Raw genomic sequence first — 22,275 nt, 5'->3', positions numbered from 1 at the left:
AAATCAACTACATGCATGCAACTACACAGGGATTTATATAATCCTAGCAAAGTGTGCATAATTTGTAAAAAAAAATCTGATGAAATACTTCTTTGTTTTTGCTTCCCAGTCATCAACTTTCAAGCTCTAATTATACTGGAATAATCAGCATTCCTCTGCAGACTTGAACAGTTTAGCCTACATACTGTGTACAATGCAGCTTTTAAGACAGATCTGTTGGAAAAAAAATCTAATATATGTGTTGTTTATGTTTGTCTGTTATTTTCTTTAAGAAAACTGAACAACAACCCTTTCCTAAAGTAATTTAGCTCAATACTGTCACCAGACTTCTCATTGACAAAGTGGCAATTAAAAAGGAAGTTTCCAGGATGTTATCATGGCATTACCCTAATTTTTATTATCAGACTTCGTGTAAAGGATTCCAGACCACCTGAACTGCAGAAAACAGAGACCAGTGAAAACAATACAGAATCCTAAATGAGAAAACAAACATTAACACCACTATCGCTGTGTTGCATTAATGTTGTGCTGTATCTTTTCCAGCAGCCTGAATATCAAACACCTTAAATAATGGTACCAGGAACTACTTTAACAACTTACATTAGAATGAAAATTACACTACATGAAAGCCGTAGATACAAAATATCTTAATAGATTTAGCTGTGCATTTAACTACATTTCAACACTACATTCAAGATTAATTTTATTCAAAAGTGGTCTCTTACAGCTGTCCATCTTTCAAGACCAGTTTAAAGTTTAAGGTAAGTAATCTCACCAGACACTGCAACTGCCCCTAACCACAGTTAATAGGCTTACTTTGCATCAGGAGAAAGAGGATTTTCAAGAGGTTCCCAGAGGTACCACTGAGACTACTTCACACACATTGTGCGCTTTATGATGAGAAATAAATGTCAAAAACTGAGATGAGCTTGTTTATTTGCATTAATATACATTCCCATTGTAAGAAAGGACCCCCAACTGTTTTCTTATTTCTAAGCAATATAAACTATTCGAAATACGGCCTATTTATCAGGTAGTACCTTTGATCTCAGTGAGAGGTTAGCACTGTTCGTTGTTCGTCAACACTTTCATAATACTATTGCATGTTTTCCTTTATACAACATGGTATTTGATCCAACAAGAAATGAAGTAGGAGAACATCACGGAACCTATGAAACCCCCTGAACTCTGCACACCATATTTTAAGAATTCTGGTCTCACGTGTGGAAATTCTTTGAAACACTTCATGACTGGGACTTTGATTGATCGCTCTCGATGAACGATAGAACAGCTGCACACATTACCACAACTTCACTTACACTGTTTCTAAATGCACGGTCTTCATATAACGAGTGCCCCCCGATTCACCGATGAATTACTGTAGCTACCATTTTTTGCAAAGGAGCCAGGTTTAGTAGGCGTTTTACAAGGGCCAAGAAAGACTATGCAGCGCCTCTCCTTGAGAAAGGCGCAGCTGACCAGGAAATCAGGACCACTACATGATTCACTTAAAAATACACCTAAACTTGATGATACGGCGATATTTTCATTTCACAATCGCAAACGTTACGTTTAAAAGAATTAACTCTTAAATAATCAGTCTGCCGCAAAATGTTTGTGATCGATTCAGATTGTGAAGCTACAGTATTTAACCCTTGTTTCTTACACAAACATAAACATCCTTTTTTTAAAAAAAGAGGGGACATTCTGTAAATACAGTGAAAAAAAAACAGTAATGGGAAGGTTATGGATAATTTAGACTGCGAAGTTCAAACATAAGAGGCATCAGTTTTCCCCATGTTTCATCAAAGGATAATCTGAAATCCCAGTTTGATTTTGTATAGCCAAAACTGCGAAACGACAATCACACAAACGCTACTACTATGGAGCATATTTACATACGAAAATCGGATTCAAAACTTTAATTTAAGCAACCTTATCACCGCTAGAAATTCTGAAAGACTCATCCCGTGCAACCTGGTGTAAACACGACGGTTTTAATTAAAAAGCTCATGTTTTCTGACCTGTTGCGTCCGTTCGGCCGGGTTTTTCATCACCGCCTGTCGGAAACTGTTATCCACGTAGGACGCCATTCCTGCTGTAAAAAATACGAAAGTGCACGGCACAAATGCGTGTCTTCTTTTTAAAAAATCAAATAGTGAATCTCTTGTCCACTTTGTTCAAGTTTGTTTTTAAAGACTTTGAAAATGTGACAGCTGAAGCTCGATCCCCAGGCCACAGTCAGAGCCACGGAGTTTATTTCGTATTCAGTCCCTGATCCCGGAGGACTGGCTTGGGATCAGGCTAAGAATAGTACTCCCTTCTTCTGATCTGCCGCCGGAACAAATCCTTCTTGTGGATTACAATATTTCTCTAAGTTTTTCTGTGACCAGTTAAATTAAGGTGAATTCAGAAAATATAACAGTGAAACAGACGTTCCTTTATCCAGACGCCGGGAAAGGTTAGTCTCTTATCTTCTGCATTCTGATTTTGAAACAATTCCAGGTTTCCTTTTAAAAGAATGAATAAAATTTTACCACTTTACAGTTACCCATTTAGGCCATCTGTAAAGTAATAGTAAAAACTAGTCTCCTTTGTTCATTACATTTGAGGAGAAGACCGCCACGGCTTGCTGCTTTGTGCCACCATGGTGACTGACGGAGGAAAGCTTATGGGCGAGTCCATTGACAACAATATCATTCATGGAAGAATTTACACATTTAAAAAGCTCTTTGTCGCCACCTATTAAAAGAAACCGGAATGGCAGAAATGATACTGGGATAATTCAGAAAGCTTCACTGCCACCTCGTAACCAAATTAGAGTAACAAAGAAAATAATCAAAGAAGATTTAATCTGAGAGTTAGACAATGAAACCGTGATCCGATTAAACAATGATTGTTTGCCCATTACAGATTGCTGCCTTGTTAAATTATAAACAGAGTATCAGCATTGTAAACACCAAGTGATATTAAGGCAGAACTGTTTTCGCAGTGATAATATTCTTAGTTGTAAACGCTTTACAGAAACCCATATCACTGTACAATGGCGCAATACCCAATACAGGTAAAATGGGGGTAATTACTGAGTACCTCACAATAAAAGTTCAGTGACATATAACAACTGTCCACAGGTACAGCTTTACGTATTATTCATAGCTGTAGGACCACATAAAATCTTACTATTTTAATACACCCTTTGAGTTATAATTTATATTTATATGTTATAATATTACAAAATCAAACACATCAAAGTCTAGGTATGATTTTTGTTTCTGAAACATACAGATGAATTCACATGCCATTTACTGTATTTATTAATTATAATTTATATGTTCTTGAACTCTATTTTTGTTAATAGATACAATTTATCCCGAAGATTAAAGATAAATACTAAACAAATACAGTTATGTACACATTATTCTCTGGAGTCGCTATTATATTAATGCTTATCTTGCTGTTTAAACCGCTCTGTTAGAAAATTAACTGGATTGTCGTATGATTGGTTTCAGTGTAGCTGCTGTATGTGACTCTGTTAATCATGTTAGTTTTAAAATTACTTTAGTTGCTGTGCAAGACACACAAAAGCCCTTTGTTTGACCTCCTAAAAGGACGTTCAGGCATTAATTGTCGTTTAAAAATCCTGCTGCAGTAGTGTCTGCCACACAAAACAGATATTGTAGCAACCGAGGCCATAGCAACGCCCCACTCACCTCCCCGGAGTACCTGTAAACTTGGCTTCCTGTCCTTAGAGGGAAGTTGTTGGTTTAAAGCGTCCTTAAATTAAAAAAAAGTAAGGAAACGAAGGACAGAAGTAAAATATGACCAGCAATAAATACTCAGGTGCTCAGAGGGGACATCCGGTATATAGTCAAAGAATGCTTTTTACAGGTATTTCTTTTGCTGTTGTTCTTATCATTTACCAAAAGAATACTGGTGGTACTATATATATAATAAGTCATATTGATCATTTTAAAGTTGTACATATTATTAATCAAACTATAATTCACGTGTGTATACATTGATTCAACGGGATGCGGTTCCATCACTGTGGTACGTGTGCTTATTTTTCACAATAACAACCCTGCAAAATTGCAGCATGCGTCACTGTAAAGATCGTCTTCGTCACAATTACCACTAATACCCGAAAAGTAATTGTACCTTCTTATTGAAGGATATCATTCTGGTATTGCGTGTGACCCATATGACTAAAAAGTATGCCTTTATAGATTGCCAAAAATCAATTTCCTAATTGACAATAGGAGGATCACTTGGTGTCACGCCGAGATAATGATAAATTCAAACAATATGTTAGGATTCAAATTTATATTTGTCTAATATAATACATTTAGCAAACAATAATTTAAAGTCACATCCTTTGTTCAGTGTTCCCTTACTAAACAGTTTAGGTTTGTTAATGTTTAAATACATTTAGCAGTTTTATATAGTGTAATGTCTTCATACTTTTAAATAAACATTGTTTTTACTTGGATGTGTTACTCTCCAGATTACTCTCATCCTTTTCAATGTATATTTTAATTCAAACGTTTATTAGAGTTCACCTATAAAAAAGAAAGCAGCCATTAACAGTGGCCAGTCGTTTAAAAAAAGGAAGGCTATGAACGAACGACAGGACACTCGTACAATAAAGATATTGTTCAAGGAATGTTCGTCATGTTTGTTGTTCATTCATAATTTACTCTCTATCTGCTATGCACATTTTCAGGTCCAGATGGTATAGGTGACTACAGAGTGAGAGTGGCTGACTTTCCTCGTTATATCGGAGTGGGAACTTTGTCTCCTGAGGGAACCAGTGACCTTGATTACATGCATCGTGCTGCTCCCGGCACACCTGCCCCAATGCCCAAGCACTGCTATGTTGGAGGAGTGGGATGGGGAGTGCAAGAGTACAGTGTGCTAAATGCCAGGAATCTACACAGCAACATGCAGTTCCAGGTTTTTAAAGTACCTTAGTCTTCTGTGTTTAGTGTAGAAAATGTCTGTAAATAATCTTCTCCGTATTTTGAAATAACTTCAATAAGAGTATCTACATTGAAAGACATATCAATAATAGTTAGACTGTTAGAGCAATGGTTAGAGCATTTTTGCCATTCATTTCCGACATCTGATGTGTTATAATACATTACAGTTATCTTTCATCAATAAATAAGCTTTACCTTCCATGGCCCAAATATTTAGACTTAAGGGAGATGTTGTTTTTTAATCTTAATAATGTTTTTTCTTAATTAAATTAATTATTAATTGATTGCAGCACTGAAAATACTTTTAATGATTTTTTTGTATATTCTAAGAAGTAGTTTACTTATATATAATTCTTGGGGGGAGGCAAAAACCGTAATGAATACAAACAGTGTATATAATAAAGCATAATCTGACGGTCAGAAAGGTTGTGATAAAGGTGCTCATAAAAATTTAGTTCTCAAATCACCGGCACTATGCAACCTTTGTAGTTGGGTTAAGAATTGGTTACTAGTAAAAAATAAGAGAGTAAGAGGTAAATATTCCAATTGTGTGATGTAATTAATGGAGTACTCAAGGTATCTGTATTGGAGCTATTTTTAAGTTTTGAGATGCATTCAAAGTATTATAAAATGTGTGGTAACATTTATTTTATAAGAAACAGCTTTATCTGATGATTTCATAAACAGGAAATATGTATTATACAGTATGTGACAATATCACTGCAGAATTTGTTAAATTGTTTTATTTGCTATTGTACAGTATCTTTCACTTAATTTGATCATACGTTTCTTTAGCTTGCAGAATTCCGGCAGGCATGTGAAGAAAGAGTGACTCACAGGTATCAAAATCCATGGTATGTATTAATTTACAGGGTGAACCTTTCGTTTTTTAATAAAGCTGTTTATATGTTTAATTAAATTAACTGATAAAACGAGACAAACCAATGTATATAGAAGAAATGATTTTATCAAACAGCACCTTACAATAAATAGGAAGAACTTTACTTCTTTTCTTATATAAAGGTCTTAACATTTAGACTATGCTAGATATAGTGCTTTTTCAAGATAACTGGTCACATCATGTACTCATGTATTCAAGGCTCTTTCCAAATTAGCTTCAAAGAAATTAATAGAAATATACTGTATATTTCCAAGACAGGATACTTGTACCTGTAGCACATGTTCACACTTGTAACTATGATTGTTTAAATTAGAATCTTTCTTACTCCATAGAAGTAAGCACGTGCATATTGATACATAATTATCATAGTCCCTGTATACAGTGATGTGAAAAAGAAAGTACACCCAAAATACACCTTCTTAAGATTCTGTGGTTTAACGTATAAAGGCATATCTGACCTTTACCTAGTCCTTACACTAGATAGTGACAGATAATACACATAAATTTTACTTTGTCATTATTTATTAAAATGAAAAAATCATCAACATTCAGAAGCCTTGTGTGAAAAAGTGCACTGTTAATGCTTCCATATCAGTTAAGAAGGCAATTAGAATCAGGTGCTGTTAAACAAGTGCACATGATTAGCTTATCATCAGGAAGTGCTCCCATCTGTAAACTTTATCAATTTGGTTTGGAGCATACAGGTTTGTGGTAAGACATCATGCCTAGGTCAAAAGATATCTGTTACAATGTCAGAGAAAGAATCGTTTTTGATCATCAGTCTTTGAAGGATCATAAAGCCATTTCCAAACAGTATGAAGTCCATCATTCCACAGTGAAAAAGATAATTTACAAATGCAGAAAGCTCAAGACACTTGCCAATCTACCCAGGAGTGGGCATTCCAGAAAATTCACCACAAGATCAGACCATATGATGCTCCTAGAGATCGCAAAGAAACCCAAAGTTACATCCAGAGATCTAGAGGCTTCTGTGAATAAGAACATTAGAGCTCTTGATTCTACCACAAGCGAGACTAATAATGAATGCCTTTCATGTTAGGGTAACCAGGAAAAAAACCCTTCTTTACAAAAAGAATATTGCTTCATGGCTTAGTTTTGCAAAACAGCACTTGAATGGACCACAAGACTTCTGGAACAACATCCCCTGGACAGATCAAACACACAAAAGTCAAGTTGTTTGGCTGTAATGGAAAATGACATGTTCAGTGAAACCACACTCTACCTATCACCACAAGAACCTCATGTCAACCGTTAAGCATGGTGGTGAAGGGGTGAAAATGTTGGCCTACTTTGGAGCTGCAGGACCTGCACGCCTTAAAATCATTGAGTGCTCCAAGAATTCTTCTCTATACCAATGCATTCTAGAGGAAAATGTGAAAAAGTTTGTCCAGTAGCTGAAGCTTAGCTGAACGTGGATCAAGCAACAGGACAATGATCCAAAACACACCAGTAACCTACGATTGAATGGATGAAAAACAAAAGAATCAGGATTTTGGAATGTCAAGTGTCAAGTCAATGTCAAGTCAAAGTCCAGACCTCAATCCCATTGAGATGCTGTGGCAGGACCTAAAGAGAGCTGTGTATAAACAAATGCCCTCAAACATCACTGAGCTGAAGCAGTTTTATAGGGTGGAGTGGGCCGAAATTCCTTCCAGGTGATAAGAGAGACTGATTAACCCTTACAGGAACATTTACTTGAAGTTATTGCTCCTTAAGGGGGTTCCACACATTACTGAATCACAGGGTGCACTTACTTTTTCATAAGGCTTCCATATGTTGGCTGATTTTTTGTTGTTTAATAAATAATGACAAAGTAAAATGTCCGTGCGTTCTTTGCCACATGAGAATAGATTTCTCTACTGTTAAAACTTGGTGAGGACTAGATGATGGTAAGAAAATATGTAAATATGTTAATATGTAAAACCATAGAATTGTAAGGGAATGTACTTTGTTTTTCACATCACTGCTTCACTGCTTGTTGTTTTTTTTATCAAATGCAGTACTTATTTAAGAATATTAATTTACAATTCAATAATTTCTAGGCAGCCACCTCCCCGTGTTCTTAATGAACAATCTGCAGGAGCCCGTGGTAAACTTGCCTGGACACAAAATGTCTACCAGAATTATTACCATGGAAATAGCCAGCTGTCCCAGCGTAACATGGTGAGAAAGTGGCAAACACTACCTGAAATTTAGCTTTAATGTGACATTGAAGATAATAAGAAACCTGTTGTATGCTATACAATTATATTAAAGGAAAATAATGAAGGTCACAATTAAAACAGAAAAAAATACATGTTTTAAATTCCTGGTCTTGTCAATACTTTAATTAATTCCACTACGTTTTTGCACTGTTTCTCATTTGTGTCAATAGATCTCTTCTGAATGACTGATCTAGTTTTGTTACAATCATTATTAACCAGAGACTGTTCGGGCAAGTAGTTAAATTAAATTTATTAATTGGGTTGAGGTTCAGCACCACACAGACTAGCTGCTAGTATTGTATCAATCAGTTCTTGTGCTGATCGATACTGTAACTGGTTATGCATTAAGTTGCCTCCCTTATTTTTGTACACCAATTCTCTTTATTTGAGGGGGATACAGATAACTAAAAACGTGAAAACTGGGATAATGTTCACCCATATCATAAATATATACAAATACAGTGTATACCACATAATTAATGAAAATCAGCATTAAAGTGCCAAATAATAAAATAACATGACAGAGAAAAAATACAGTACTGTACTGTTTTCTTTTAAGAAAAGAAATATAAAAATGAAGCACTTTTACAGTTGTGGAATGCAGTATCTTTCAGGAAGATGTGATGAAACAAGAGAAATGCAATGGGTAACACTGAGGAAAATGAACGCAAACATTTTCAATTGAACCTCTTAGATGATCTGAGAATCTTCCCGCCTCTGACAATGTCCTAGAAATGTCAAGAATGCCTCTGAAGTCAGGCATGTACTGAAAGGTTAAACAAATACAGTGCTAAATCTTGAACATGAAAAGACCGTGAAAAGTATTTTAATGTTATACCACAAAAAGTACTGCCTTTAGTAGTTAGTATTTCTTGATACTAATCAGTGTCCCTCTCGTGCTGTTCTCACCGTTCAGCTTTTTAATCTTTTCAAGAGCTGCTGGTGTTTTGATTGATGATTTCCACATTCCAGTAGTCATATTCCAAGAAGACAGAATTGTCTTTGTTTCTAATAAGCCTGAAGTCCATTTTTGATGGTGTCAATCTTAATGTTTGGACAATAATAAAATACCAAATTATAATACAAGAATTACCTTTTGTTCTTTCACTGTTTGATAGTTACTGTGCCTATAGAAAATGTACATACCATTTCAAAATCTTTACTTTTTGTTGCCTTATGGTCTGAAATTTAAATGCCTTTGTTTTCATTTGTCTATATATCCTACCACACAACTTTCAAGTAAAGATTCTTTTTTAGAAAATCATTAAATATAAAACTGAAATAGCTTGGTTGGATAAAGTGTCCACCCACCTTATAATACCAATAATACATTAGCTCAGATGCAACTAGTTGCCTTCAAAATCAGTTAATTGGCCTCCACCTGTGCTGAATTTCACACAACCTCAAGTTAATTTTAACAGTCCCTGTAAATTCCCTCTGCTGCATAGTGCATTTCAAAGTAAAGACTCAACGTTTTGTACAAAGGAACTTTTAAAATAATTCCAGAAGAAAGCTGTGGAAAGGCACAGATGAGGGGATTTACAGTATATTAATACATTTCAAAGGCCTTTAATATCCCATGGAGGATGGTAAAACAATTATTAACAAGTGGAAGGTGTGTCTCTTCAACAAGACCCTACCTATATCAAGCTGTTCTGCCAAACTGGGTGACCGAACAAGAAGCCAGTAGCAGATGTGAAAGAGTGACAGGCTCTTTTACATCTGAGAACAATATCACAAGCACTTCACATATCTGGCAAGAAGGAAGGCATTACTCAATAAAGCCCTCTTTGAACCCCATTTTGATTCTGTATCCATGTGGCAAGAAGATTTGTGGTCTGAAATGGAACCTTTTGGCCTAAATGCAAAGTGTTACGTTTAGCACAAAGCCAACATAGCACGTTACCCCCCAAAAAAACCCCAACTGTGAAACATGGTGGTGGCAGCACCATGTTACTGGGTATTTCTCATCAGCAGGGACTGAGGCACTTGTCAGGATAGAAAAGAAAATGAATGAAACAAAGTACACATTGTAACATACTGTACATGTTGTGGTGTAAATGATACTACTATGAGCGAGACACCATAGTTAAAAGTAATCATTTCTATATATGTGAATAAATTACTATATAATATACAATAGCATGGCACAGAACTAGAAACTGTGCAAACAGAAAAATGTCTAAGACTGACAGCAGATTCATGACTTTCTATACAAATGTTCCAAGTGTATAACATTAGAACATTAATGAAAATTGGTAAATATACTTTGAATATATCCTTGTTTCTCCTATTTCACATCGTTCCACGTGAATACGTTTTTTCCATTGTATGCTATACATAATATGAACTACCTCATGTTTATTACACAAAATCATGGAAACATTGTTCATAATAAAAATGTACAGCCACGTTTTATCCTTTTTATTTGTTAATGTTTACTCAGATTCTTCACCTGATTTTTTAAACAAAGATACAAACATGAAGAATTGCTAAAACATACTGTGGACATGAATTTACCAGTAATGCAATTGTTCAAAATTAAGCTTAGCCTTGAAATTAAATCACTGCCCAAACAGAGACATCTGCTGACAACAGGATGTAGTACAGGGAGTTAGGAGTCACTGAAGTCTTACTGATCAACTTATTCAATAGTAACAGTACAGTATTGTTAATATATTCCATCTGAATGACTATTTTAAGACATTCTCACACCATCTTTTTGTTGCAATAGGATAGAGAGAATTGCTTATTGCAGGTCAAGGTGGTAAGCATGTTTATATTTTACAGTTGCAGAGAAAAATCAGGAGCTCTTAATATTTTCTATACAGTATTTGATATTGATATATTTAAGATGCCTACCAAGAGAATAATGTTTTGATCATTCAATTTATTATTAATAATAGCTGATAAAAGAATACAGTATTTAGAGAAGGAATTATGAAAATTAAAATATACTCCAACTGGACATCTCTTTCAGAAAATCATTGTGTTCTTATCAACATTTTTAGTGAATGTTTGTAGTCGGACTATAATGTTTATTATATGACGGAAAATCTTGAAAATCAGAGGGGAGATTTTCCATTCACCAGTGATATATTAAAATACTATTTTATATCTAAGCTTAATTTTGGTTGAAAATAATGTCCTCCAATCAAGAAACAATCAGTGCTTATCTTTAATGTAGAGCAAACCAACCTGCATTGTCTCTAGATCAGGACCCTGTTGACCATCTTAGGAGAAATAGTGTAATAACATCCTGTCCAGGGTAACCCAATACTCTGCACGAGCTCTTGTTTTTCCAAATACAAAGGCAGGCTCAGCTTTCACAAGGAAAGTACTGAATGGTTTTCTCTTACGGAAGCGTAGAATTGCAATACAGTGTTTCTGTCACTGGTAAACGGTAAATCTAAAAGGTATACTAGAAAATGACTAAGTGTTTGAATATTCTAAAACTTTAAAAAAAAACTTTCTGAGGATGTTGTTGCTTCATTAAACACTGGTTAAGTGACCCTTAAGGTGAATACTGTAAGTTGTTAAATATTTGTTTTAATCTTCTAAAAAATATTGCCTCATTTCTAATCTCAAAATCAGATTTACTGGGCAGGGGGTATAAGTAAATACAGAATACACTGCCTTGAATGGAGGAAAAAATTAGTGACATTCACAAATCTTATTCTTAATTATATTATGAACATTACCCTAATCAAAATGAAAATAGTGTGTGAAAGTTTACATTCCCTTCAGATTTTTAATTCTGAAGGTTTTAGGCATGTATTTGCCATATCAGCATAAAATTTGCATAATAAAACTAGAAACCTAGTATTATAAAAATCACTATTTAGACATTAAGACCACAAATTATGTTTATCAGCAGGCCAGAATGATTTATTTTATACCAAGTTTAATATGGAATTAGGTTTAGCATTCAAGAAATGTGAAATGCATTTTTGTGTAATACGAGATATTTCACAGTTCTGACAGTTTGCTCAGTAAAATAATTATTTTGAAAACAAAGAAAATATACCCTTATTTATATCAAAACAGCAAATAAATGTAGCAAGTCACTAAATTAAAATGTATAATTGTTTTCCATTAGCAGAAACAAGACTCCCAAGAAACCTTTTCAGATGTGCCTGAAGAGACCAGTCCCTTTCAAGACAACGAGGCAATGTAATTAAAAATATCTCCTGCATTCTTCGTCTACTGTAAAAGCCATCAGAGGTTTGTTTTTGACAAGTCATTTTACTTAAATCAATGTTGAATGTATGGTCACTGAAGTTTCATCCGTTTAACATCCGATTGTGAAGAATTACCCAAAGACTTGATTTCAGATGTAATACAAGATATATAGTACATGCATTAAAGTTTTTGTTTTGGATATCCAGCAACAACTAGTACAGCACAACAACTATTTCATACACAGCAATTCAACATTGCTATCCTGTTGCATACATCAGAAAGCACCATGGACCACGATGACCAGCTATGTTGAACTGAATTACAATGAATTCTAGAATGTGTAAAAGAATTTCACTGAAAGTTTTAATCAAGACATTTACACGTCTATAACATAACCACTGTGACCCATCAGGGTGATCTACACAAAACCTTGATCCAGCACTGAAGACTCTTAGTTACTGCTAGTGAATCTGTATGAGGTTTTGCTTCAATAGTGTCTTTATCAGGAAGGTGGTGCTCTCTTCATAAGTAATTTATGTATAAAGGTTCCTGTTCTGTATTTTTCATTCCTGTTTTTTCTCTAGGATTAACATTCAACAAGTCCAATAATAATAATAATAATAATAATAATTGCTTACACTTATATAGCGCTTTTTCTGGACACTCCACTCAAAGCGCTTTACAGGTAATGGGGACTCCCCTCCACCACCACCAATGTGCAGCATCCACCTGGATGATGCGACGGCAGCCATAGTGCGCCAGAACGCTCACCACACATCAGCTATCAGTGGGGAGGAGAGCAGAGTAATGAAGCCAATTCACAGAGCTTCAATGACCTCACGTGTTCAATTGGCTCTCTCAGCAATAAGGTGATTTAGTGCTTCTACAACTGGTCATGAATGAATAATGTAAAAAACACTTAATGTCCAAAATCTCTATACATTGCTTTTCATTCACGCAAACATCAGCAACATGTAGTTGTACTTCTACTTCTAAGACTACCGCTTTGTGAATAGCTGGTATGAATGTGGGCCTCCATCTTGTGCCATCTTGGGTTCCAATGTTCTGATTTGCAGTATGTAGAAAGACCATTGATTTAATAAAGAAATTAGTAGCTTAAGAATGAAACTCAGCAGTTTGGTGAAAAAATGACTTCACAGTGGTCTTACCTTATGCAAGTCAGATGCAGTCTACCTGTTTTTGGAAGGGTGAAATTTTTGCATTATTTTCCCAAAGAAAGTGAACACCAGTTTTGATTTGCTTTAATTTTCAATGCTTAGAGAACTATGATCCAACAGTGGTGTCATTAATGTTAATATGCCAGATATACACTCAGAATCAAATTGGCAGAACAGTAGAAGTTTACCAGTGTTACCAGGCTGTTAAATTAAAAATAAGAAATAAGACCAAATAGTCTTTGAGCCAACCTACTACTACAAAAAAGTAAAATTAATAATTTCAGACATGTTATACTGAATCACTGTATTTGTATTGTGTCAGTATTTATTTAACCTGAAACCAAGGAATAAAGAAAGCCAAGTGACAGCACTCAACTGTAGAGGGAAGCATTATTACCTTTAACAAAATTGCTTGCGAGACAAACTTGCACTCTTATTATTCAATCTAAATTTATATAAATGTAAATACATTAAGATTGTGTTCTGGGAGGCTTGAATGACATGGCAGAAGTGGAAAACAAAGCCAAAATTCAGCACTCTATAGGAACACAAAAAATAATGACAGATCTGGTTATGTATGTTTTTGGTTTAATCAGAATTACATGTTAAACTTCTCATTGCTTAACTGGAAAAATCTGACTATCAAAGTCCTCTCAGAAGATCCATTTTGAGCACTTAATCTTCCATGGAGGTCCAGCCTTAAGTTTCATAACATACCACAAAACCAAAGTTGCAATTTTGTTAAGAATGAATACCCGAGTGAAAGGACATTCCTGATAGCAATATGAAACCCAGACTATCACTTAAATGGACTAAAAGAAAGGTATAAATGTACTATTCACATCACGGGTTTTACGAGGAAAAAAAGTAAAATGGTAGCTCTAAAGCATGAAAGAAGTGAATACATGTTGTGCAATTCATATTATTTGCAGTTTATTAAACATGACCCAATACCGAACAGGAAATACAAAGAATGACAAACACAAGCAATGCCAGCTTCAATAACATACATATCAATTTCTTCATACATACCACAAATTTAATTCCATGCTCAAGACATTCTACACATACCTAAACCACATACATGCTATTACAGTGTAGAAACCTTTGTTATACAAATAAAATTGCTTGTTTTGTGGTCATAACATTAACTAGAAGCTTAAATGAAGAACAAACTGTCACAAGAGAGAGACATTGACAGGTAAGACTAAAAAAAAAACCCACGAAGGATAAAGTCCTGCCCACTGAGGTAGAGTTTAGTGTAAAAAAATGTACATTTTTAGATCCAGTTTAGATCCATAATTGGGGGAAAAAAGCCATGGTTGTTAAAAAAGTTAAATACTTGTTAAAGCTTGTACTATCACTGCAAATTTGTAAAACAGTTTTCAGAAATCCATAGGAATTAAGAATTCCATAGCAAACAATAAAAATCTTGCTTTACTTTTCAGTATTCAGTATGTATTTATACGATTCAAAACTACATACCTGGGTTAAAAACGGAATGAAAAAGCAGCATTCAATCACAGTGGACTATGGTCATTAGACGTAAAAGCACATGGTTGTCCATTTGAAATTTGTCATTAAGGAAATACCATTTTAGAACGCAAGCATTACATGTACATGAATGCAGCTCTGAGGCACAGTGTCTGGGCTTGGTTCAAGAAAATATCCGTGTACAATAAGCAACCCAACCTTAAACATTTACAATATTTTTTTTAGCTGTGACAACGATTTTCCAAAATGGATTTGCAGTGATTAAAGCTGGTTCAGACGTAGTGTTATTTTCTACGTAATACACAAGATAGGAATCGATAATATGACTCAGTTTTTAGGAATACTGCTTTGCTTGTGCTGAAGGCACTCAAGTTTAATTCACAGATATTTACTACTGTGTATTAGAGACAAACCAGATTATTCAAATTTTAAAGAAAGAAAAACCTGCTCAGAATACAGAAGTGGCTATGTTTATTAGTCAATTTTGCCCAAAACTAAATTTAAATGGTAATAGCACATTAGGATTGCTCTGCAATGAACCAAAGAACAAAAACAGCCTTAACAGAAAAACAAGTTGAGTTATGAAAACTTCTCACGAAACGAATACAATTCTTTATCCCAATATATATACCTGGTAGCACATCTAGTCTCACAAAGATGTAAGTTTCAAACATTAAGAAAACTAGAACAGGTTGGCCATCTAACCTTAATTTTGACTTCATGTAAACTTTTACTTGTGACTGGATAAGGCTTCCCTCAAAACAAGTAAATTATTTTTTTTTATCTTTTTGTCCCTTTATATTAATATCAGAATAACAAAATACCAACAACTCAAATTAAAATTGAGGAAAAAAAGCTCATACAAACCACCAGCCTTATGTTAATAGCAGGTTCTAAGACTGCATCAACTTGTCTTGTTTGAAACCTTTTCTCTCTTTGAAAGCATCAGCAGCTACTGTGTTTTGTTCCACTATCCTCATTTAAATAACCTCAAATGAATTAACTCAAGCCACTTAAGAGTTCAACATCTTCCATGTCCTCCTTGCAGACATGAAAAAAATATTTATGAAGGTAGATTAAGATGCTGTGTTGTTTGTGGTGCAAAAGCTGTACCGAGTAAAGAATCCCATTGTCTTTGGGTCAATGTATATTTGTAGATTTCTTGCAGAAAACGTTTAGTCCATTTCATGATTCTCATTCCCAAGATGTGAATTAATCGATGCAGACCTTCTGTAAAGCCACATAGAAGACCGCTGTATTGTCAATATTCAAGTGCTGCATTCATCCTTTCAATGGCAGATAAAAACATCCTAGTACAATTGCATTCTGGGAGGTTTAGTACTTGTGTCTTTTCCCGTTCTCATCCATTTCTTTGTTGTCCGACCGCAGTTTTATACATTTTTAAGAGGGGGAAGCTGTCCTGAGAATTTTTCCTTATAACAGTATTTGAGCAACATAAGGAGAATGTGTACTCGCCACAGCAGCAAGCAAAGGAAGGTCGTTTGATTCAATCCTGGAAAACAATAAAATTACTATAAACATGAGGGAAAAACAAATATCATTAGAATACATAGAATTTGTGAAAATGCATTTGGTTGAGTGCACTTACCAAATTAGAATACTATAAATCATACTTAAATGAAAATATAGACTTACCTGCATATACAAACAAGTGCTTTCCACTTTCTAGAATACAGTAAACCCTTGTTCAACACAGGTTTTTCCCAAAAGTAATTTGAGCATACACACAATAAAATATATGCTACCAATTATTTGCGAAAATTGAACGTTTTCATTATATGCGGTTTCTCCCTCTTGCCAACACTTCTGCATCACAATCTCACGTCTTGGACTTGCACACCAACAGCATTGGCGTCAGTGAAATTCTGCTCAACTGTTTTGGATTTTACAATTATCGTTGGACGACAGCATGACACTGAAGCGTAAAGCATATAGAAATGTTAGTGAATATAAGTCAAAGGTATAACCAAAGATGGAGTGAATACCTTTGTCATCTATATGAATGGAAATATGTGCAACTGTTCAGGTTTTTGCCTCTATGCAGTGTTACACATTTTTCAAGTATCTAGTAGAAACATGAAAATTGAAGAAGTGGGAAAGTTATAAAATGCGTGGATAAGGTAGTAGTGCAAGTGACTTCAAAGCACGTAAAAGCTGGTTTGCAAAGTTTATAAAGTGATCTAACTCGCTTAATGTGAAGCTGCAAGGGGTAGCTGGATCATGAAGCAGCTACATAATTCAAGTTCCTGGAATTCCCAAAGGAGACAGGATATGCTATCAAACAGGTATTTAATGAAACTAGACTTTATAAGAAGATGGGCAGCAGGACTTACGTTAGTAAGTCTAATGCATCCACTTTCAAAGATTTTAAAGGATAGGCCAACTTTGCTTTCTTGTGGAAATCCTTCTGGTGATTTCAAATGCAAGCCTTTGTGAAGGAGAATATCAGAGAAGGAGAATGACCTCCTGGAATCCCATTACTGAGAGCCAAGAAATGAGGAGCTTGAAGAGCCGATAGCAGTTAAGCAGCCAGGAAAGCAATGATGATGCCTTATTGAAGAGGGGGAACCTTTTGAGCCCATCATAACAGCAAAGGCTGTTTCTAATTTTCTCTCTAAAGCACACTTACTGGCGTAGTGTTATGGACAGCAGAGTGATGTTTCAAATTCAAAAGATAACTTGAGCATATCCTTGTGCTTTATACAAGGAAATCTTGAAAGATTTGCAAAAAAGGGAGACCATTTTTTTTAATTCAGTCTAAGCAGTTTTCATCCACTCCAATTTCCAGTATCCCAAACTGTCAATGCCTGCATTACCTTCCATAGAGTTTGAGGTCACAAAGCCTAAAGATCCAAATAATCCATCACTATCAATTGGGAGATTTATGCATCCGTGTTCAATATCCCCCTTTAAGCCATAAAATATTAAGTTTCTCCAACTTGAGTTCATTTAACATGCTATTCTCAAGTAATATAACTACAGCTTTAGACGAGGGATAACTGCAATTACAAAAGACTGTATAGGAAAAACAGAGGTTTATATAATGTTGTATCTTCTTCACCACTAGATGGCACCTCACACCATATTAGTTCAATATAATTTGAGGCTCCCCACATACAGTGTATTATGTACATCTAGTGAATATATAGAGGACTACTCAGCTTGTGGCCCTTGCAATCCAATATCGAAAGATGTCCAACCATAAGAGTATTGAATTAGAAACAAAAGGATCAACATTATAGAGCAAAATTCCACAATGGAGTGGAAGGACACATTGTCATAGCACAGTTTTGGACTAACAGATGAAGGTACAGTTAATGTTTTGCTTAAAGCTCTGTTACCAAACCTCAGAGCCTAACAGGAAGCATGTTGACATGAAATTATGGAACATCTACTCAGTGATAATTTTCAGTATTTCATATTTATTTGTAGCAATATTAATCCTCTAAAATACATGTATACTGTATATTAAATAATCATTAATTAAAATACATACCCAAGAACTACTCCAAGTTCCTGGACGTGTACTCTGGTTTGTCCCTTTAAGTATTCAGACAACATCTTACTTTTGAAATACACCTCTTGCAGTCGGTCTTCAAGATGCATGACACACTTATTGAAAGGGTAAGAACAACCAAGTTAGTTGACATAAAATGAAAGTTCAAGTTCAAATGAAAACATATGCATGATAAGCAACAGAGATGCAAAAATTGTACATTATTTGCATTATTAAGAGTTCAATTTAGAATACTACATACATGTGTCACCGTGTAACAAAAAACGATTTGCTGCTATGTAATTTGTCTGGAACAGGGAGATCAGATACATCATGGAGTCTAAAGGAAATGTCCTCTTCTAAGAGATTAAAAGAATCTTTTTAGTTCTAAAAAGAGAAAACTATGAGGGTCCCTGATTCAGTTATTAAAAAAATACCTTGACAATGACAATCTAGTGAAGTTTTTCAGAACCAACAGTGAATCATACCAGATAATACAAGAAGAAAGTAAGGGGAACTATATTTAATACCAGGAACAGGAAATATTTTTTACATAAATTACTACAAACTACCCAGATGTTGTAAAAGCTAATATCCTGACTTACTTCGAGAAACACATGGATGTGATTACAGTATCACTTTGCTAAACAGTAACCAAATAGGGCTGATGGGCGGATTGGCATCCTGTTGATCATAACATTTCTTAAGTTCTTATAAAATTGTAAAATACAGCAGTATGACTTTATATCAACAACAATAGCATGGCTGAAAACAGTCATTCAATGCATTAAAAATTAGGATGAAAGTGGGATACCCTAAATACAATTAAATGGTCATACATTCTTGCCAAAATTTCCTCAGGTTGTTGTTGGCATGTGGATAACTATAACTCAATTTCATAGAAACATGCTTTCAAAAAAAAAAAAAAAAAAGAGAATGTTTCTATTAGCAAACAATTATTCTTGATAAAAATGCCACCAAAAAAGCACCGAAGTCTGCTTAAGCACTCAATCAATGTACCTCTACAACACAATGCTTGCCTTGTTGTCTATAGAAAACACTTTACAGATGAAGTTTTTTTCTGATGAATTACTCACAAAGGTAGGAGAAAGGTTGAGCTTAGAGAGCTGAAGCATGGAATGCAGCAGGTTAGAAACAAGGCTGGAGACCAGGACATCCTTTCCCAGTTTGTTTGAATCCACCACCCTCCTCTGGCTTGTAGCGACTTGCACAGTCCACTTATCAGTGTCGGCAACGATGCACACAGCTTCTGCTATGGGCTCATCTAAGGCTGGATGCTACAATTTTAATTATATTGTTAACAATCAAGGAACAACTAAACTTTAATTTCATAAAGTATATACACTATATATATATACACACACACAAACTACTGTGATGTGTACCGTCATGTGAAATCAGGCAAACAGGCAGTTGATTGGATACATACAAAAAGCCATTATTTGACTGTCTCTTATGTACATTACATAATTCATTTGACATTGGACATTAAGATTGGATTTGTGATTTCAAGACATTGAAGAACAATTTAAAGCATGAAGATGTAAATGACATGATATTATGTGGGGAACAGTATTAAAAAAAATTAAAAGTATCCGAGTAACAAAAGTGTAATTTTGTGATTTTTCTTTTATGCTTAAATTTAAATTTGTACAATTTATGCACATGGCAGATTAGGTTGTCCTTCAGAAATATAAATTTAAACGAAAAAGATTAACATGTGCAAGACAATCCAAAAGTACTTACAACCACTGCATGGTCAAGATCTGCCATTAAACACTGTTTTAGTCTTTCATCTGAGCTTGCTCCATGCAACACAAAGTCTGGCATATACTGTGGACAGTATCCACCAAACAGAGATCTTCCAAAGTTGTTAACATGAGGCTTGCTGATGGTCTCTGACCTGAAATAGGAATAAGGTTGAAAAAGATCAAGATAACCTTTAAAACAGTACTCACAATGAAACATCTTAACCATTTTTAGAATTCAGTCAATAATCATATTTTTCTACATTTAAAATGAATTCAGATAAAGCACTGACATGTATGCATGTTATGATGTTTTAAAATCTTCTTAAAATGAGAATTTGACTAAACCAAATTATGCCCATCTAATGGTGCGTTATCATCAAGATGAAAGTAGCATTCTCCTATCATTAAGCCAACACAAAGTACTCAACAGATACCTTGGGAGCGGGATTTCGTACTCCTCTGTGGTTTCATCTTGCTTGTCTTCACAGTGCTTGGCTCTCTGGTCCAGTGAGGCCTCCTCATCACCGCTGTCTCCTAGAGCACTGTCTGAACTCTCGTTTCTTGGAATGTCCCCTTTCACTGTGCAAGACACCTTCTTCCCAGGACCTTCAGTGTCCCCTGAAGGTACAGTTGCACATCCCCTGGATTTACAGTCCCGTGGGGCGGGACCGGCAGAGCTCCTCTCACCTGCTACTTGTTTCGCCCTGACGGCACCAGCAGTGTCCATACATGACTCACTGCTTCCTTTTGCCCCACATTCTATTTGGATATGGCCAGGAGAAACAATGGGTGCCTCAACTGTTTTACCCTCTTTGGATGATTCAAATTTGCCGAAGCAGGAAGAGGTAGCACGAGAATAAGTACTATGCTGTAAATGAGACTTGATCAAGAAAGCATCCGTCTCGTTTACAGAATTGTTTGGCTCTGGGCCACCTGCATTAAGTTTGCCATTTTTTTCTTCATTCTCCAAGCTTTCCCTGAAGGTCTGATAATTCTTAACCATTTCCTTCTGCCGACTCTCCAGATCGGAATCTGGAGATTCTAAGCTCCCGATCTGAAACTTTACCCTTTGTAGAAGTGGGCTCTCACGAGTCTCCAGTCTGAGACAAGGCACACCCTGTGAAGACACCATGGAAGATTTCCTGTCCAGGTCAGAATTAGACTGGGATGCTGCTGGTGAAGTGCAATGAAACTGTGAGGTCTCAGATTTGGCTGAATGGTGTAAACTGCCATCTGCTGCCTTGAACACATTAAGTACAACCTCTTTCTTAATATCAACGCTATGAGATATTACCTCATGGCAAGGTTTTAGACTGTGGTCTAGAGGCAGACATGTCAGCTCTGCAGTATTGGTCCTTTCTGAGCTCAACTTAGTCTTCTCTGTGCTGCTGCTCAGCTCACATCTTCCAGCAGTAGGAGAAACTGCAGTATCCTGGATTCGAGAGCCACCGTCGAGCTTGCTAGGATTGTCCTTGTTGTTATCAGTGCTGTTAAGAGTGGAGTCATTCTGCACTGAGATGACAACATAATCCGACTCTTCCACCTCTCCTTTCTCCAGTGTGGTGGTGAAGACTGTTCTAGCTTCACCCACCTCGGGCTTTCCATTTCCACTCATAATATTCTCCTGCAGGTCAGAGCAGCGGATGAAGTAGGTGAGGATGTAGAGGACACGCTGCACAAGCTCTCTACGTTTCCCCAAAATCACTGTCCGTGCCAGTCTGACGGGAGAACCGATTGCTCCATACAGATCACCTTAAAGACAGCAATGGAAGCCTTTTCATACATTGTTTCCCCCCCGCAATATCACATTTCTGATTGTCAAAAATGTTTATGTTTTTTGTAATTATATTTGCCGGAATACATGAAAGATTCTATGTAATGATGATTTTTATCAAAATACACGTACAAGTAAAGAAAATTGTAAAGCCATATTACTAGGAACATTAGATGCATTGGCCACAAGAGGGCATTATCACTGACATCCAAAGTTTTGCAAAGCAAGTGGTGCCACTAAGAAAGACTATGGC

General features: G+C 35.6%; 3 protein-coding genes across 17 annotated transcripts in view; 1 reads left to right on the top strand and 2 right to left on the bottom strand.

The window, feature by feature from the left end:
- rapgef2b (Rap guanine nucleotide exchange factor 2b) overlaps nucleotides 1–2,682 on the bottom strand; it is a 155,824-nt gene extending 153,142 nt beyond the window's left edge. For 8 of the 10 annotated variants that reach the window (XM_088633263.1, XM_088633269.1, XM_088633270.1 and 5 more), the window contains exon 1: nucleotides 2,025–2,682. In XM_088633263.1, coding sequence (XP_088489389.1) covers nucleotides 2,025–2,093 — 69 coding nt within the window. In that variant the 5' untranslated portion in view covers nucleotides 2,094–2,682. The remainder of the gene's footprint in view (nucleotides 1–2,024) is intronic. The other 2 variants (XM_088633272.1, XM_088633273.1) reach the window with 1 other exon arrangement.
- A 926-nt stretch (nucleotides 2,683–3,608) lies between these two features.
- spmip2 (sperm microtubule inner protein 2) lies at nucleotides 3,609–13,835 on the top strand. Of its 3 annotated transcripts, XM_088633289.1 has the most exons (7): nucleotides 3,609–3,888; nucleotides 4,724–4,962; nucleotides 5,775–5,833; nucleotides 7,944–8,064; nucleotides 12,205–12,329; nucleotides 12,872–12,887; nucleotides 13,114–13,835. In XM_088633289.1, the coding sequence occupies exons 1-5, from the start codon at nucleotides 3,819–3,821 to the stop codon at nucleotides 12,280–12,282; spliced, it is 567 nt and encodes a 188-aa protein (XP_088489415.1). In that variant the 5' UTR covers nucleotides 3,609–3,818; the 3' UTR covers nucleotides 12,283–12,329; nucleotides 12,872–12,887; nucleotides 13,114–13,835. The 3 variants fall into 3 exon arrangements, with proteins under 3 accessions (XP_088489415.1, XP_088489414.1, XP_088489416.1); XM_088633288.1 differs by having other exon boundaries at nucleotides 12,205–12,887; XM_088633290.1 differs by having other exon boundaries at nucleotides 3,617–3,888; nucleotides 4,724–4,953; nucleotides 12,205–12,887.
- A 538-nt stretch (nucleotides 13,836–14,373) lies between these two features.
- fnip2 (folliculin interacting protein 2) overlaps nucleotides 14,374–22,275 on the bottom strand; it is a 40,369-nt gene continuing 32,467 nt past the window's right edge. For all 4 annotated transcript variants that reach the window (XM_088633281.1, XM_088633284.1, XM_088633282.1 and 1 more), the window contains 5 exons: nucleotides 20,683–22,000; nucleotides 20,244–20,400; nucleotides 19,574–19,774; nucleotides 18,477–18,592; nucleotides 14,374–16,472 (listed from right to left, as the gene is read on the bottom strand). In XM_088633281.1, coding sequence (XP_088489407.1) covers nucleotides 16,394–16,472; nucleotides 18,477–18,592; nucleotides 19,574–19,774; nucleotides 20,244–20,400; nucleotides 20,683–22,000 — 1,871 coding nt within the window. In that variant the 3' untranslated portion in view covers nucleotides 14,374–16,393. The remainder of the gene's footprint in view (nucleotides 16,473–18,476; nucleotides 18,593–19,573; nucleotides 19,775–20,243; nucleotides 20,401–20,682; nucleotides 22,001–22,275) is intronic.

Source organism: Lepisosteus platostomus, chromosome 1 (assembly GCF_059453375.1).
Source record: "Lepisosteus platostomus isolate fLepPlt1 chromosome 1, fLepPlt1.hap1, whole genome shotgun sequence".
Classification (NCBI taxonomy): Eukaryota; Metazoa; Chordata; class Actinopteri; order Semionotiformes; family Lepisosteidae; genus Lepisosteus; species Lepisosteus platostomus.
This window is presented reverse-complemented; position numbering and strand designations above follow the sequence as displayed.

Coding starts and splice junctions, on each gene's coding strand:
- spmip2 (XM_088633289.1), top strand. CDS start 3,819: ATGACCAGCAATAAATACTCAGGTGCTCAGAGGGGACATCCGGTATAT. Junction 5,834..7,943: donor CACAGGTATCAAAATCCATG/GTATGTATTAAT, acceptor AATAATTTCTAG/GCAGCCACCTCCCCGTGTTC. Junction 8,065..12,204: donor AGCTGTCCCAGCGTAACATG/GTGAGAAAGTGG, acceptor GTTTTCCATTAG/CAGAAACAAGACTCCCAAGA.